At 42.5% G+C, this 17,683-nt stretch overlaps 1 protein-coding gene across 2 annotated transcripts; it reads left to right on the plus strand.

The window, feature by feature from the left end:
- The first annotated feature begins 1,197 nt into the window (after positions 1–1,197).
- mnta (MAX network transcriptional repressor a) lies at positions 1,198–16,665 on the plus strand. Of its 2 annotated transcripts, XM_010751293.3 has the most exons (6): positions 1,202–1,720; positions 5,660–6,254; positions 6,556–6,597; positions 6,858–6,969; positions 13,504–13,696; positions 13,781–16,665. In XM_010751293.3, the coding sequence occupies exons 1-6, from the start codon at positions 1,648–1,650 to the stop codon at positions 14,599–14,601; spliced, it is 1,836 nt and encodes a 611-aa protein (XP_010749595.1). In that variant the 5' UTR covers positions 1,202–1,647; the 3' UTR covers positions 14,602–16,665. The 2 variants fall into 2 exon arrangements, with proteins under 2 accessions (XP_019131929.1, XP_010749595.1); XM_019276384.2 differs by lacking the exon at positions 6,556–6,597 and having other exon boundaries at positions 1,198–1,720.
- The last annotated feature ends 1,018 nt before the right edge of the window (positions 16,666–17,683 follow it).

Raw genomic sequence — 17,683 nt, forward strand, 5'->3', positions numbered from 1 at the left:
TTTGGGTTTCACTGTTGGCCGGCCAAAAAAATAATAATAATTTTAAGATGTCACCTTGGCCTTTGGGAACCTGATCTGTCACAATTTTCTAACATTTTATAGAATGAATAAATAATACATTTGCTGAAAGATTAATATAAGATAGAAAAATCAATAGTGAAAATGAGTGCTTTAGATGAACATAACGTGTTTTGATAACAGTTTTTATTCTACTTATCCAAATACAAAAACTAAATAGTGAAGTTACTCATAATGCAGAGGGGGGCCATTATAATTATTAATGCAGTGCAATGTGCACATCACTTTTATGTCTCATGAGGTTTCAGGTTGGCTGAAGCCGTTGCCAGTTCATCACCGGGCAAACAACTAGTCACCTATAAACCCATGCATGGGGAAAACATGTAACCTCCACACAGAAAGATGCCAGCTTTATATGTGGATTCAAACCCAGAACCCTCAAGCTGTGAACCAACCACTGTACCTCTGTGCCACCCACTTTTATGTTGCTAATCTTTATTATACTACTGTATATACAAAGTAATCGCCCCACTAAGGGATCAATAAAGACTGATTATAACCTATAACTAGATATTTAAATCTGCATCTGCAAAGTAACTAGTAAGTGAAACAGTGAAGTAAAAAGTGCCACATTTCTATGTACAATTTAATGTAATAGTATAAGTACAGTAGCAGAAAATACTTAAGTAATTAGTTACTTAGAGTGTAGTTCTTGGGTAAATACTTTCTTACTGTCTATGTACTTGTAATCGACTGTGGATTGATTAATCGCGGGACTACTTCCGATATATTTTACATTCATTGACAGTTTAAGGCTTGGACGCGGGAGGGCTTGTTGTTCTTCACGCTGATTGGTGGCTGAACAATAACGAGATGTCAATATACTGTAGTCATGGTTACTTGTAAATTACAGAGAGAGAGAGAGAGAGAGAGCTCTCACTTTACTTTACACACCTGACAGATTGAGCCGGTGTAAAACACGTGTGTGTGTGTGTTGTGTATATATATATATATTATATATATATATATATATATATATATATATAATATCTATATATATATATATATACACACACACACACACACACAAGTTAAATAAAAAAGCTAACGTTTTAAGGGTAGTGTGGCTAAGGCGGTTGCTAAGCAACACATTACAGACGCTCGTGCTCGCCTGTAGCTAACTGTTTATTAACGGTCACTGTAGCGTCGGTTTTTACTTTTTAACTCTAACGGACGTGACTCGACAGTTTATAACACCGTTGTTAATCCCATCCAGCTCGTTTTATCTGTCTCTCTCTGTCTCTCCTCCGGGTTTTGTGGCGGCCTCTCTCCGCCGTGCAATGGGAGGGAGCGTGTCTGTCTGTCGGTGGGCGGTTACAAACGCTGCGTGATTCACAAACCTTATTTGTTCCCACTACTTTGAGCGCCATCTTGTTTGTAACTCTCCCTACGTAAGTGGTAGAGTTTCTGCTGAGGGGGTATCCGATTACCCGTTTTCCAGCTTCAGACTGGGAACCTCTCCCCTTGTAGTAACTCACTCCGTAGGGCGCATACTGCATACTCGCTTTATCCGCCTTTCCCCTCTTTTTGAAAAATCAAGCCACAGTGTTTTCCCCAACTTGGACAGAAATGAGCATCGAAACGCTTCTGGAGGCGGCCAAGTTTTTGGAATTGCAAGCCCAGCAACAACAGAAAGCACGTGGTAAGTTGGTATTTTATTTTAAATACAATTTACAGGTTTCCCAGCATTTGGTAACTATGGGATATTACATGTCAAATACTCAACAATTGGGTGAAACGTGTTTCTGAATTAGTTATCCCCTGACAAACCTCGTTTGTAGTTGATTATCAGCGCCGTTCATTAACTAATAACACTATAAAAACATTTTTTTTTTTGCTTTTAAATGAAACCATGGCCTGCTGTGGACGGTGTTTTAGTCAGTTCGTGACATTTTAGTTTTACTTTCACATTCATTTTTATGCACAGGCATGTTGTATCATTTCTCTAAACCTTTGCTTTGCTTTCATGTCACAGTTCACCTGCGTGTTAATTAACCCTGAATCATAGCTGTCCACACACATATCGGTGCTGCTGCAGTATCAGGGGGTGACTGCATTGAAACCTGCTGCATAGACACACGGTTGTTACAGTGGTTAAGCTGCACAGTAGCATCACTGTAAAGTTCACACACATTTTTTTTTTTTACCTTCACGCTTTTTGCTTGTCTTTGAAGTTTAACACTGACTGCACGCATTGCTGTGAGATATTTAGAATAAAAAACAAAACAAAACACGGAGCGTAAAGGGCGGTGGCGCAGGGAATGCCAAGCTCGCTTTACATAATGACCTGACATCGTCCGCTGGGGATCAAGTGACTCTCAGGCTTTCCCCCCTTTTACATGCATCTGTGCTCCTCAATCATCCACGATGCTTAAGCCATGTGTTGTGAAGCAGCACAGTGTGTCTACATGTTTCATGTGTTTTATGCATGTTACACACACACATACACACAAACTCCCCGAGCCTCTCAGACGCTCGTGGAAAGCTTTGAAACGTCTGTCGATGACGTGTACCATCCGACCACGCCTCCGTGTGTTAACAGCAGGAGGGAGTAGTGGGTAGTCACGCCCCTTTCACCACGTGCGTGCTTGGGCAACCCCTCCCCAAAGATTGTTTATGAAGAGGATGGGTCACTACGGTCTGCAGACTGGAGAGAGACAAACCTCCAGCTCTGCAAAGAGGGTTGTGAAATACGACATTTATGTCTGTAGACAAAGAAACGCAGTGTGTGATGTGCTATATTTATTGCTTAGTCTACCACGTGTCCCTTTTAAAGGTCCGTTGTGAGTATCTATTGGCAGGAATTGAATATAATATCCATGTGTATGTTTTCATTAGTGTATAATCATTTGAAATTCAGAATTATTGTGTTTTTGTTGTCTTAAAATGAGCTCCCTATATCTACAGTCCTCTTCCATGCAGCCATACAAAGCATTCAAACCAAACCCTGATCTAGATGTGACCTTTTTGTTTTTCCTACATGCTTGAAAAAAGAAGAGGGTGAGGCGTACGAGAGTATTAATTTGGTTACAATCTGCAACTTCTCTGCTACTGTAGGTGCCACTAAATCCATCCAAGAGTACCATTTTGTTTTTCCTGCAGTTTTCTGTGCATGTGTCAAATCTATTCTTTAGTATAGCATCCCCAAAAACTATATTAGTATTAGAACAAAATTGTGCTTTTGACATTAAAAAAAATAAACAATCATGGCATAGTGTCTCCTAAAATAAAATAAAATAAATACAAACCCAACAAGATAACAAGCAATGGTCACTCCGGTAGTCCAAAGTAATCAATGGGATTTTTTCACAGCAGCCATTTTGACACAAGATAGTAGGTAAACAGCAGTGTTACTAATTAAGCTTAATTAAGTTAGAATTTTTTTGCCACCAGTAAGAGAATATGCAACAATAAATCTCTGTCTATTCCATCGCCCTGTCAGGAGTATTGCTGTATGAATGCCTTCCCACTATGACTTTTTTTATTAATTTGGGACAATCCCCAAAATGTGCGCGTGGTCCCAAACCTGTTTACAATCCCTCCAGCATAAATTACGAACATCCACTCTTTAACATTTTGGAGCCATTTGTGATATTCAGAAAAAAGCTCAGAGTGAGAGCTCCTGTTTCCTTCTTCTCCCAGCTCCTCCCGCCATGCTGCATTGGGAGAGCAGTCCTCCTCCTCCCACCTCCTCCTCCTTTGCTACTGTAGAGCAGGTCACTGTGTGGAGAAAAGTAGGCCAGTGTTTCCAATGTGCTGCTGCAGTTATATAATGTCTATAGAAACCCTCTTGTTTTTATACGTGTTTCATAGGATTTCTCTCAGAAAAGACACTACTCGGTCACGTGTGTTTCTGCACCACAATATAAAATGATCACTCTTATAACAGAGCGTTTAATGTCCTCTGAAAGCTGCTGGCACCGTGCAGAACATCTTGTTCTTTTCTATTTTTTATTCACTTTGAAGGCAGAATTTTTCAGTGCAACGCGACTCGTGTGTAGAAACGAGGGACAGACTTGACTGTTCAATACGATACTATTAAATTGTTCTCCAGAGCTATTTAAAGCTGGAAATGTGCCAAAATGATTGTTACAAAGACAGATCATGTTCAGAAAGGTGCGTCACTGTCCCTATAGACATCTTCCTATGAACAACATTTGTTGCTTTGTTCTGCCATAGTTTGGCAAAGCTTCAGTGGAAGGTTTGTTTGTTTGTGTGTAAAAGCAGGATTATAATGTTCCTGAACTTTGAACTCTTAACTGTTGGACAAAAACAAAATGTAGCTAATCTGCGAGGGGACAAAATTCAGTAGTATCCACCACATAGGAACCTGAACCCAAATGACACCACGTACTGACTTCCCAACATTCAACCTGCTTTAAATCCTAGTATCTGATTACAAAGGCATACATCTGCCATAGTATTGTACACTACATCTCAGAAAGATAGATACTTTATTGATCCTGAGGCAGCATGAGACACACAGTAAACATTAAAATTATACCTCTAAAGATACATTTGAATTGAAATTTAATAGACAACTGTATAAAAAAATATAAAATATAGATTTTTTTATAGAAATAAGAAATATAGGTGTAAAAACTATATACAATTAAATTAGACTGTAGTAAATTAAGTCATTGTCTGTACAGAGGTAGCGCAAATTGAATCATGACTTGCAAAATGTTCAGAAAACACAGCGACTGAGTGTGAAATTGTCATTTTGTTTTGAGGCTGCAGTTAATTTGTGATGTTGAATTATTTTTGAGTTACTGAGAGGTGTTTCTAGTCCGTCCCATTTAGATCAGTGAGAAACAGAAACCTGCTGTGAGCTACTGACATCATGTCACATGACACGTTGCGTAATGAAGGTCAACAGTTTCTGAAGCTAAGACTTTACTGTGTCACACTTTTTACTGTAATTAGGATAATCAGGATGAATGTGGTAGGTAGCAGGCATTTGGTTGTGTTTTTTCTTTAATGTTATTTACCAAAGGATTGTTTTATATTCACAATACATAAGTCCATCCAGACAGTCGTAACTGAAACTAGGCCGTTTTTTTCCCTCTTAAATCAAGCTCACGGTTCTATTTTTGATTGTTTCTCTGTAATACAACTGAAATAAAGGGTGTTCATATTTTGTGGTTTGGTGTGGAGAAACATACACCAGTTGTTTTTGGTAAAAAGAAAGTAAAAAATTGAAAAACAAAAGAGGTGAGATAAACTACAAGGATAACAAAGCACGACCTGATGCTGTTCAAACCAACAAAATAAGTTTAACCAAAAGAAAATTAAATTACAAAGGCGACAGGTTCAATACAAACATGAGCTCCACACAAAAACACTAGCTTCTCCGACTGTCAGGCGGTTCTAACTCAAATAACGGGTATGGTCAAATTGAAGACTGGGGATTGGTAGGTCAGGGCAGGTGCCGCTCAAATCGTGGTCCTCCAGGTCTCCAAGACACGGGATGATGGTGGCCATTGCCTTCTCGGCTGGGACCACACACCTAGATTTGCATACAAAGTGTACATATAGAAACTGTTATTTGTTGTGTTAACTGGGGTCCTTTCCTCCACAGAGGATGAACTAAAGGAAAAGCAGCGTCTGGAGCAGTTGGCAGAGCAGAGGCACTCAGATGTGAAGTATAAGCCAACAATCCACATCAACAATGTTTGTAAAGCAGAGGATCTCCACACTGAGTGCCGCCAAGCGCCCATACCACCCTCTCTGCCTCTTCCCTCCATGCCCATCACCGTCATCCCCATCCCAGTGGTCACCCCCAACCCTACAGGCTCACCCACTCTGCCAGTCGCCACGCTCTCCCCTCCGGCAGCAGCACCACCTGCTGCTACTCTGCCACTCTCTCCACAACCCAAACCCGAACACCTGAACTCTGTGCTGACCGCTAACCACAAGCAGCTGATACAGAACCACCATCATCACCCACAGCTCATCGCCCAGACTAACACTAACACTAAACTACAGCAGCAGACACACCAGCAGCTGGTTCAACGCTACCCTGGTTCCATCGTCTCACCTCCCCAACAACACGCCTTACTCCCCCAGTCGGGCCCTGCTGTGCTCCAGCAGGCTCCTCTACAGAACGGTCCCATCAGCCGGGGGAGTCCTCCTGATGACGGCCGGCACTTAGACAACAAGAAGAGGCCTGGAGGGTGAGTCTGAACCTATTAACTTATTTACACTAAAACCTGCTAATTTTTGTCAATCATTACGTAAGTCTATAAAATATTGAAGTAGTTTTGAGCTGTAGCCTCCTAAAATCCCCACAAATCGTTTGTCCTGTGATGATTTGAAGTTACGTTATTGTTATTTCACTGCTAAAAGACTTTAAAATTGGACTTGCACTACCACTACAAAGGAAGAAAGTCCTTCTTTGGTTGATTTTGATTATTCGTGTCACCTTGCCCTTTTGGACACCAAATTCTTACTGTGCTCTCGTTTGTGCTCTTACAGGGCAGGCACAAGAGAGGCGCATAACAACCTTGAGAAAAACAGGTGGGTTCAACCTGTCTACCATAGAGAGAGAGAGAGAGAGAGAGATCTGAGGTTATTTGTATTGTTAATGTTGAATAATACTTCTCTAGTTACATAGTGTTTTTCCCGAGTAGCTTTGGTGCGCTTGTGGATTAATTTTAATGCTAAGCTTTTTTTTTTTTTTAGTCAGTAATTTTGCTGTGTAATGTAAAACAAAACAAACAGTGTCTCTGCCATTTCCTGCTGTCTCATATCTCCTCTCTGTGTCTTGTGTCTCTCAGACGGGCACACTTGAAAGAGTGCTTTGAGACGCTGAAGAAGAACATCCCCAACATAGACGAGAAGAAGACCTCCAATCTGAGTGTGCTAAGAAGTGCGCTGAGATACATTCAGGTAAGCTGCTGGTTTCTGAGGTTACGGCTAAGTACAGTCCATTTACATGGTTTGTAGCATCTTTTCCGCTCCTGGTGCATCTCTGTCTTCTTCTCCTCGCCTAAGCATAGATCTCCAAAGAGAGTATGCTAGCGTTGCTTAGCGCCAACAGCTGTTCTCAAATGTAAACAAGAGAGCCGTGGTGCTTTTTTTTAAATAGGCCATCTGATATATGATGTAGTCCATGTAACAGAAAAAAGGCAAATCGCTAATCTCCATAGTGCCAAGTCCATGTTTGCACAGAACGGATGAACACTGATGTTGGAAAAAGTATATATAAATATACATATGTATACAATGTATGCCAGAAAAGTGTTCAGAGCTGCTGTAACTGGCTGCCACCCACACAGCGACCATGGCAACAGAAGTTATGATATGGATATAAGATATATGTATAGAAGAACATGATCGGCTCGAGGTGGGTCAAGGACAACTTGTCTGTTCGACTGTGGCTTAACACTGGTATAAACTCAAGTCCAGCTTGCTAACAAGTGCTCAGCAAAGACCTATAGCTAAACATCTGTTCTATACTATAAACTGTATACTGCCAGACCTGAAACACTCGTGTTCAATTTATTGTATTCATCATTAAACAAAATATTCCAGCACCTAGCAACTGTCAGCACATAAACTTCAGCCTGCGTACTGTGTTTGTTAGATGTTTGTGAATCTGGTTAAGACTTGTTTGTACAGGTTTATTTACACTCATGAATACTATTGAACAATGGAGCCTCCGTTCTTTTGAAGCCACGCTACAATATGAGCCCGAGTGTCGGGTACAAGAGGAGGGGCATTTTGTAAAAAAGACATAACTAAACATGCTCCTTGTAATTATCAGGATTTGCATAAACAGTTCTGAATTTACTGAGATAGTGATGTCTGGGTCTATTTCTTTTCCACAGAGCTGTGGTTGTTTACATCGTGTAGTCACTTTTATTGTAGTAGAAAGGGTTCTTCTTCCAGGGCTGAAATTGATTTGAAAGAACACAAAGTACAACAACAGCGGATGTCTGGTCGACTTATCATTGTCTGTCCCATATAAACATTTACTACCAATAGTCAGACTAAAGAAGTTTTGAAAGCCTCTTGGGGAATATTTTCAGCATCATCGCTTGTATTCATTTAGCTTTTTCTTCTTCTGTCTGTAGATTTCTGTATTTTAGATCCTGCTTTTCTTTACTGAGGAATCTCTATCACATCTTCATTTGTACCATGTCAAAGAGACTCTGTTTAATATTAGAAGTGAGTGCCATGTCCAGAAGTGACTCACCATGTGTTTGAGTCACCGTGAGAGTATCCTGGTTGTAAACAGCTGGTGCGAGGGTCCACCACTGGCCTAGTTTAACTCTTTCAGACTGTGACGGTGCTGCCGAGCATGTCGAACAGTGTTTACCGTGGCTCGTTTTCCCCCTATAGATAGATACTGTTGGGTGGCAGTTTTAAATCTGAGAGTTCACCCATGGGCCTAAGTTACAACCCGAGAATGCCATATTGTCATATATTTGTATTTGTGCCATAATTATATTATACAGGTGCACAATGCAGCCAGTGTTTTATTGCATTTACATTTGTCTAGTGATGACTGGGGTTTGATGTTAAGCTTAAGTACAGAGTAACCGACCCTGTAGTTATTCGTATCTTTTATTATTTTATAACTGTGGTGCAAATGTAAATTTATGAGAAGACGATGTGCTGCTGATTTGATTCTGTGAGCAGCAGCAATTTGGTTATTCCTCTGTGCGCATGGATACTGAGGGAAACTAGGACAGCGTGGGTGCGGAGCTTGTCACCCAATCTCCCTCCCTCTGCCCCCTCACTTTGTGTGATTAAGCAGCACGGCGTCTGCCTTTCTTCTTACTCCCATCAACAGCTGAGCTGGACAAGAGATATGTTTAAAGCAAAAAGACGGAGGAGAGAAATCATAACTGCAGAAATGTCCAGCCTCATCATGTATTTCTTCAGTGGTCTGGTTGGTGTTAGACTCAAACTGGAGGTGATGGGAAGCCAAAATACGACAACAAACCCCCCCCCAACAACACGTGTATTCACTGTCATCTTGTCATGGGTGCTACAGTCGCATGTGCTGCCTGCGTACACCAGCTCTCTGCTTGAACGCTGCCTCCTCCCTCCCTTCCTTGTCCTTGCCCTCCTCTGGGCTGGCAGCAGAGAAACAGTCTGCACATAAAACACAGGAGAGCTTAGGAGGTTCAAATAAGAGGCTTTGGGCTTGGCATCACATTTTGTTTGATTTATCTCGCCTGTTATCTCAAGTGTCAGAGTCACTCGCTTAACCAGTGGCTATTTATTCAGGTTACACTTCCTCATACCAAGTGACTCAGCAAATCTAAGCAGAACATGGAGATTATTATTATTTATCTTTTTCTGAGCGTGACAGTGTGTTATCTATACGTGGAGTTTCACCTTAAATGTATTATACATCGTTCCTGAAGGCTTTTCCCCTGAGCCTGTAGTGGCGCTGTGAAAGCAGACACTGTAGAAAAAAAAATAAAAGCCTTGATGCGCTGGAGCTCCTCCTCTCTACTCCCCCTCCTTCCATCCTGCCTCTCTGAGCTTTTAAGGCCACATGAGCAGCAAGCACATGGCTAGCCTGAGCCGCGTGACGTCACCCCCCCATGCTGAGGCCCCCGCCCAGCACTGCAACAGGCAGGACTCGCCATACCACCAAGGCTTAGCTGGCAGCAGCAGGGAGGGAACACAGAGCGGTAAACACAGGGCTCGGTTTACTCCTTCGCTCGCGCTTCATTTCCCCACTCAAAGGCGACTGAACTTGTTCTTCCTCTTGCTCGTGCCCCCGAGTGCCGTGTAGAGGTGGAGGAATGTGGATTTAAAGATTTTTTAAAAGATTTTTGGCATGATAATAAAATGACATTTCAGTGTGCACATAATGGCTTCATTAAAAGCTTTGCCTTTAAACTGATTGCTTTGACATTTCCTTCATTTGGCTTTCTTGTCAGTTGAAGTCACTGCTCGTTTGTTAAGACCATGAACGTCTCAACAACTGTTAGATTTGCTGTAGTGTTTTTTTTTTTCTTGCAGTGTTTGTACTGTCGACTCTCAAGTCTGTAGCTACGATGAGGTAATTAGGTTAGTTATGACCAGCACAAGCTTGCACACAAGAAATGGTGGAGGGATTTCCCCCCCCTCCTCACACATAAGCCTTTTATTGTTGAAGTCAGGCACCACGTGAAGTTCTCCTGCTTGAAGGCACGATAAGACAAGGGTTTATGGTTGCCACACTGTCACAAGACCTCTATGCAGAAGCGTGATCAGTCAGCCAGGCCGAGCAGCATGTCTGCAACGTGGCCTCCCGGGCTCCTGGCTCTTTAAGAAAGCCCAGCCTTGTGCCGTCTGCTGCAAAAGTGAGTCAGTGAGTACAGCTTGTATTGCTCTCTTTCAATCCCCCGCTATCTGCCGCCCTCCCTCCCTCCCTCTCTCATTCTCCGTGGGGCCATGTGCTCGGCACTCGCATTGCTTGTGACAGCGCTCGAGCACTGTTTACCTTCCACACAGATACACACATAATGCAGCCTATCCCCTGTGCTGATCTAGATTTTCACAAGCAAACAAGGCCGAGGTGGAGCATTCTTCCTCTCTGGAAGGAGGAGGAGGACCTGGAGGCTTGTGTGGGTGGGGGTGCAGCCATGTGCAAAGAGACAAAAAGGTACTTGGCACCTTGTGTCCTACCAACCTGGTGGCATGATTACCAGGCTGATGAAAGCATGTGGTGACAGACTCGCTGATCAGGTTTGCGTAGTTAATCTCAGACTAAAGAGACGACACACAGCGGTTGCTCTCTCCGCCATCAGCACTGTAACAGGGAGAAGTTCAGTGGGTCTCAGTGTTTGTGGAGCGTTCTCGCTCTCTCCATGAGTCATAGTTTGTGGCACGCACAGTTGTGGCGCCACTCACGTAATGTTGCCTGCTAATACGCGAGGGTAAAAAGGGAGGCAGCCAGCCCTTTTTCGGTCCACGTGTCACATATTTTGTACACCATTACCATCTCATTCTGCCAGTCCTTTTGAGATAGGCGCCTCAGTGTTTGTGTCAGAAAATCGACCCCCACCCCCTCTGCAGGTGAATAATCGTTTTCATAATTACACCCAGCTTCAGTTTTACACTGTCGGGGGGAGAAAAAAAAAACTAAATTACACCTTTGGCACATACAGGTGTGTGTGTTGTCTTTTAGGTCCCCGGAGGAAACCTTAAGGAGGTTTTCAGCTGTTTCCATGACAACTAAAGATGGGGAGGGGCGGCATTTCAGTACCTCATGTGTTAGGACATAGGATACTCTACTACAGCTCTTCTGGTTGACAGAGAGTGGCTGCTGACACATCTGTGTCCAGATGTCCATGAGTGTAAGGAACACGTTGAGTCCTGTTCATCAGGCTCTGAAATTGAGTTTGTATTTATAACATTTAGACACAAGACAATGAAAATACAGTAACTTTATTGTTTGAACACCAATCTGTGACTTGGTGCAATACACTCAACTACCAACTTATACAAGTAATGAGACAAATAGCAGCCAGCAGTGATTCCTGCCTCTTCGTCTTTAACACTACTAAATGAATACTTTTATTCTAATTTGCTGTTTGTTCATATTCGTATTTGTATTTAACTAGGCCAACTTTACTATACCAATAAATCTGCTGCCCTGATATTACTTTATTGCAGATATATTGGTATCGGCAGTGGCTGTACCTCAGTATCTCTGCTTGGGTATTTATTATTCTGATAACTTTTTAATTTTACCAGCTACATTTTCACACAAATACCCACTACTCATTCACATGGGCTCTTTGCTTTAGTTTTATTGCGCCTTAGGGGGACTTGGTGTCTTTTTTGCATCATTTTCCAACATCAAGACCAGTACATATCACATAAGGCTAATGTAAAATGACAAAAATAAATTTTAATGACTTAAGACGAAACAGACAAGAAGCTGTTTTTGTATTTGACATTTCAGTAAGCTTTGCACAGAGAAATATCCTTCTGAAAAACCAAGAGAGTACTCTTATAGTTTGAGTACATTTCAAAGCCTGTACCTTTACTTCAATACTTTGCTAAAAGTAGAAGTACTGATACAGCTACCTTATTCAAGTATCTGTCTTCTAAATTAAACGTTCACCAAGTTAAACAGCTCATTTATGTGGATTTAAATGGGCTTTATTGTGTCCTTGTCCTATCTTACTTCTGTCAAACTAATATGGGAACAGGACTTCCTCTGAGTTTGCGTGAGTGACTGAAAACTCCCCCAGTGGGATGCAACCCAAGCCAGACTGCTTGGCCCGTGCATTTCTAATCCTGGATAAGGACTAGAGACAGGTGCTGAAGTACACAAGGCCCGCCTTTTGTCCCCCTTTGCTATTTCTGTACATACAGCATATATTGTAAAGTACATGCACAAGTCTAACAACTCAATCGCACGTCTACTCTCACACACACCTAAATGCACGGTGTCATGAACACTAACAGGAAGTCCACCCTTTGAGGAAATGGCTTTATGATCCTGAGTCATCAGGTTGATGGTAACAGATTTCACAGAGTGTCATTTCCCTGAGCCTCCAAGGCCAGAGCCTGAGCCGGATAGTTTAACCGAGATGAACCTGACATGCGATAAACGATGTGAAGTGTTGATGTCAAAACACTAATCCCCAACAGCATAACTCAGTCCTGTCCATACTGACTTCGCCAGCATTTATTCTATACAGGAATAAGTTCTTAATAGTTTATATGCACTGTGTTTCCTTTGTTATAGTTTTCATACATTTTCCTCCTGTTGCCGTGCACAGGGAAGTCCAGCTCAGTTTGTTTGGCTTTGCCTTATGTCAGCTGACGGGTTAGGGGGAAACTGGGTCACAGAGAGCCACTGCCTGGAAGCACCACCTACTTTCCATACTCGTCTCCTCCACCTCCTCCTTCCCTCCTGCTTCAGTGGCTCTGTTATTTTGCTCCCTGCACGCAGGCTCTTGTCGCAGGTTTATTTTTATATCATTATTTGTTGGGCCCTTTCCTTATTAATCGGTCATAAAGACATTGAGCATTAATGCATTCTTTACGCTGAAGTTTATTGGAGAGTTGTTTTTGACTAATACATTAATTAATAGACAATCTTTCTCTTCTGTTAGTTCTTGACTGGAGCTTAATATTTAACTGTCAGAGGTCTGGTTCACATGGTATCAGGTGGGGGAAGAACAGCATTTTTATTACAGATCACCTGTCTGCTCTGTAAATCACCTGCCTTTGTCAAGCTCTATTTGAGGTGAACGTAATCATTACAGTCTAATACAAAACCACCAACAAAGGCCGCAAACATTAGCATGGAGTTGAATCAACGCGTCCTTGACATATTGTCAACAAAAGCAAAGCTTCCCAAAGACAGGATTAATTGTGGGGTTGTTGTATTAGATTAGTACATGCAAACCTAATAAACTATCATGGAGTCACTTAGTTTTTTATTTTTTCTCCTCTCAGACATTGAAACGGAAAGAGAAGGAGTACGAACACGACATGGAGCGGCTGGCCAGAGAGAAGATAGCCACGCAGCAACGATTAGCAGAGCTGAAGAACGAGCTGAGCCAGTGGATGGATGTGATCGAGATCGACCGCGTTCTCCGTCAGACTGTACAGCCAGAGGAGGACCAGGCCTCGACCTCCACCGCCTCAGGTAGGCTGATAATCAGGTTGGGGTTACTGGAGGGCTGCTCCTGTGTGAATATGGAGTTAATTGTGCCCTTTGTTGGTGTTGCAGAAGGTGAAGACGTTATGGATGAAGACCTAGAAGATGAGACGGCGCCGAGAGCGCAGGCTGCCTTACCCACCGTGCCTCAAACCATGAAACCCGAGCTGCACAAGAATGCAACACCCACTCAGACCCCGACCCTGACACCCTCCACCACCACCACTACCTCCTTCATCACCCAACACATCTCTATCCAGCACAAAACTCCTCTGCACCAGCCTCAGCTCCAGCCACTGCCAGTGACGCTTCCACAGCCGGTGTCCAAGCCTGCAGCTCCACCCACACTCACAGCCACGGCATCCTGCACTCCCGCCACCCCCAGTCAGCCCCTGATCCCCACCCAGACACAAATGGTGACCATGCCCAGCCTACACCCCACAGTTATCGCCCACGCTTCAGTGTCCCATCCCTCAGTCATCCAAGCAGTCAATCACGTCATCCATGGTGGGGGTCCCAAACACATTGCACACCTGGCTCCCTCCACCACCACCAGCTCTGTCCAGTTAGCCCCCGGCCACCAACCCATCGGCCACATCACCGTGCACCCGGTGGCTCATCTGAGCCAGCATCTACCTGCCCTCTATCCCCAACCGGTGGCCGTCACACAACCAGCTGTCGTCGGTCACATCACCCACACCATAAACCACACCCACCCTCAGATGAATGGCACCGCGCCTGGCCAACCGGCTGCCACCATCGTTGGTAAACAGACAGCTGTGAGCACCCAAATGGTGGCCCACCACCCTCAGCTGGTGGGTCAGACGGTGCTCAATCCTGTGACAATGGTGACCATGCCCTCCTTCCCCATCAGCACTCTGAAGCTGGCCTGAACACTGCCAACAGGACCACCATGCTGGACGCGGAGACGCCCCCTCGATAGGGGAGAACCACAGGCCTCAGACCAGGTCATTGACGAGGCTACAGTGAGGGCAGGAGAGCTGCTGGACACCTCGCTGATCCACAAGAGTCTCACTATCATTCAGAAGCACTGCAGCTGATATAATCGCCGGGAACATTCCTCAGACAAAATGCAAACCTCTTTCAATACTAGTCAACCACAGCGACCTGGATGATCCTAAATTTAGGACGTGTCAGGCTGAATGTGGTTGATAATCATGTTGAGAGTGTGTGTGGCAGTGTACAGTGGGTAGGTGTGTCGTTTCAGACCTCCGTTGTTGCAGATAATGGAGCAGTTAGTCAATTTCACATGAGATTTACAGCTTCTTACAGGGAAATGTTGCGCTGCGTCCATGACAGCAGCCTGTTACAGTCTTAATGTAGGTTCCCGGGCTGGTAGCTTGTCTCCCCCGCTATCACTGTGACTGCTGTGGATTAACAAATATCAGATCATGTACTCGAGAGGCTACATTGGGTTTTGAGGGCTGTGGCAGTGTAGGATCAGAGTGCTCAACCCGCCATAACCACCAGCACATTAGGAATGTGATTTAGAGGAGCTCCTCCTCTCCATCAGAGGCACATGCTGCACGACTGAAGCGAAACCACGGACTGAACTCGCGCTCCTGAACCGGAGCTGCAGTCCTCAGTGATGGTGCATACAGCAATAGCTCCCTCTGCTGGATTATTGTGTTCAGTGTAACACTACTATCCCCATGACGATGAGTTTTGACAGGGTTTCGTTCCTGATCTCTAGTTTGTCCTTCAAACATACTCACGAGTGTACACTGAGCACAATTACAAAGTAGCGTTTTAGGATCAAGTTATGTTTTTGTCATAGCTGCTAATATATTTTAAAATATCTTTCGCCAAATAGAATCACTTTGTACATTGACATGCCTCTCCCCACACACATACACACACCACAACAGACAGTAGTGTGTGTTTAAACGTCTGAGATAAAACCTCAATGTCAAATCAGATGCTACACAGTGAACGGAGTTGAATGTGAATACATAAAAGGTCCATTAAATATAGTAAAGCGGGTTTCTATGGTGACTCAAAGGGCAAATGGTTGTAGGATGTGTGTTTGCATGCTGTGAATGAATTTGTTAATTCAGTGATCGTGTTTGAAAGTGAGGACCCATGACAGTGCTGTCTGTCTTTGTCAAGTTGCAGTAGGGATGTACAAACGCTCTGTCATTCATAATTTCGGGTTGGGATCACTATGAAGTGATTTCTGCCACAAATTCAATCATTGTCTGTGTTTCTTTTCTTTTCTTTTTTCTCCAAAGTTAGCACTGTGAACATTTCTATTAGTTTCAATGAGCAGCAGACCTGCAGTTAATCATAGCACTTGCTAAAATGGCAACATGCTGTGCTCTCCTAATTTAATCTGAATGTACTGACCTGTGAAAGGATGTTTAGTATCGCACTCATCAGAAGTTAAGAAGCCCTTTTTTAAAAAAACAAAAAATAAATAAATGTGACTACTTTCAGTATCACGTGTAAGTAAAGTGTAACATTTAAAACCAACTTTGTATTTTAAGATTTACTGTTGCTTGTTTCATCTGGAGAATAACTTCTGTTCAGTGTAAAATTGACAATATAGATGTTTTTTTTTCTGGGACCATGTACAGTGCTGTATATCAGGGGGTGACGACTACACAGACCTCTTCCCACATTGATATCACATTTGGCCACTTTGGAAAGTATTCACCCTTTATTTTTTTATGTATTTTGTTCTGACACAGTATGATTATTTTATGCAAATTATCCTTATCAAATGCATTCTGAAATCATATTGTAACAAAACAAAAAGTGTAAAAATGGACAGGGATTCAGATACTTAAAGAAGCAACAATATACTCGTCTGTTTTCCCTATGGAGAAAGTTTAAGTTGTGTATATAGCCTGTAAATGTTGGGCTGCATTTAGATCTAACTGTATCATGTAAAAATTTATAAAAAAAAAGATACTTAATAAATTGTATTATGTTTACAAATGACCCTTGTTTATTGCTTTTAACCAAATGGTACAAACTCTAATTTATATTGCAGAAATACAAAAATGAAGAACAGTAAAATGGAGGTTTTTATGGTTATTTAGAGTAGATATTTTACTTATTTTCATGAGTTCAGAGAAGACTGAAGTGATGATCACAAGTTGACTATTAATTGACTATTTGTTGAAGCTCTACTGTTTTAATTTAATATTTTCTCTAACTAGAAACCATAGACAATGTCACACATAAGCTCAGTTTGGCAAATTGGGTACACCTGGCTTAAACTCAGTGAGGTAATATTTTGTTCACACCATTTTAATGGTACAGTAAATATTACAAACACATCTCTGTATGACACAATACAGTTCAACAGCTAAAAATTTAAAGAAGAACCAGTAAAGTGTCAGCAACTGTTGACTCGTGTTACAATGGCTAAAAAGCAAATCTATTTTATTGCTAATGATACAATACAGATTTGAGAAGAAGAATTAAAAAGGTTTATCTGAACAAGGAAATGTTCGACAAAAGCTAGTAACTAGTACTTAACTACTGCCGTTACCTAGCAACACACAGTGTGTGCCTTCAAGTCAAAACTCTGGAAATAAAAGTCTGGGTACACCTAGCTAAAACTAATAATGCTGAGACAAGCTGCCACCTTATAAATCACCTTAGAGCGTTATTTGCCGTAATACTTGATGAGAAAGATGTTTAATTTGCTAATTAGTATAAAAAACAGGCTAGCAGAAATAAAAAAATATGAGTAAGAATTGACTTACAGGTTTTTTTTTTCATGTAGCTTCATCTGTGGCCTCTGATGGCGTTAGATAACCGTCCTCAGTTTATTCACACTGAAATATGTGCACATTGCTGCAATACAGATTTGCTTTGGGAAGAACAAACACGTTTATCTAAACATGTCATGGGAGACAGCCGTTACCTAGCAACACATGACGGGGGCGGGGCTACACAAGTGCCTGCCAGACAAAACTCGGGGAATAAACAAATCTAGGCCAG

Source organism: Larimichthys crocea, chromosome VII (assembly GCF_000972845.2).
Source record: "Larimichthys crocea isolate SSNF chromosome VII, L_crocea_2.0, whole genome shotgun sequence".
In the NCBI taxonomy this organism is placed as follows: domain Eukaryota; kingdom Metazoa; phylum Chordata; class Actinopteri; family Sciaenidae; genus Larimichthys; species Larimichthys crocea.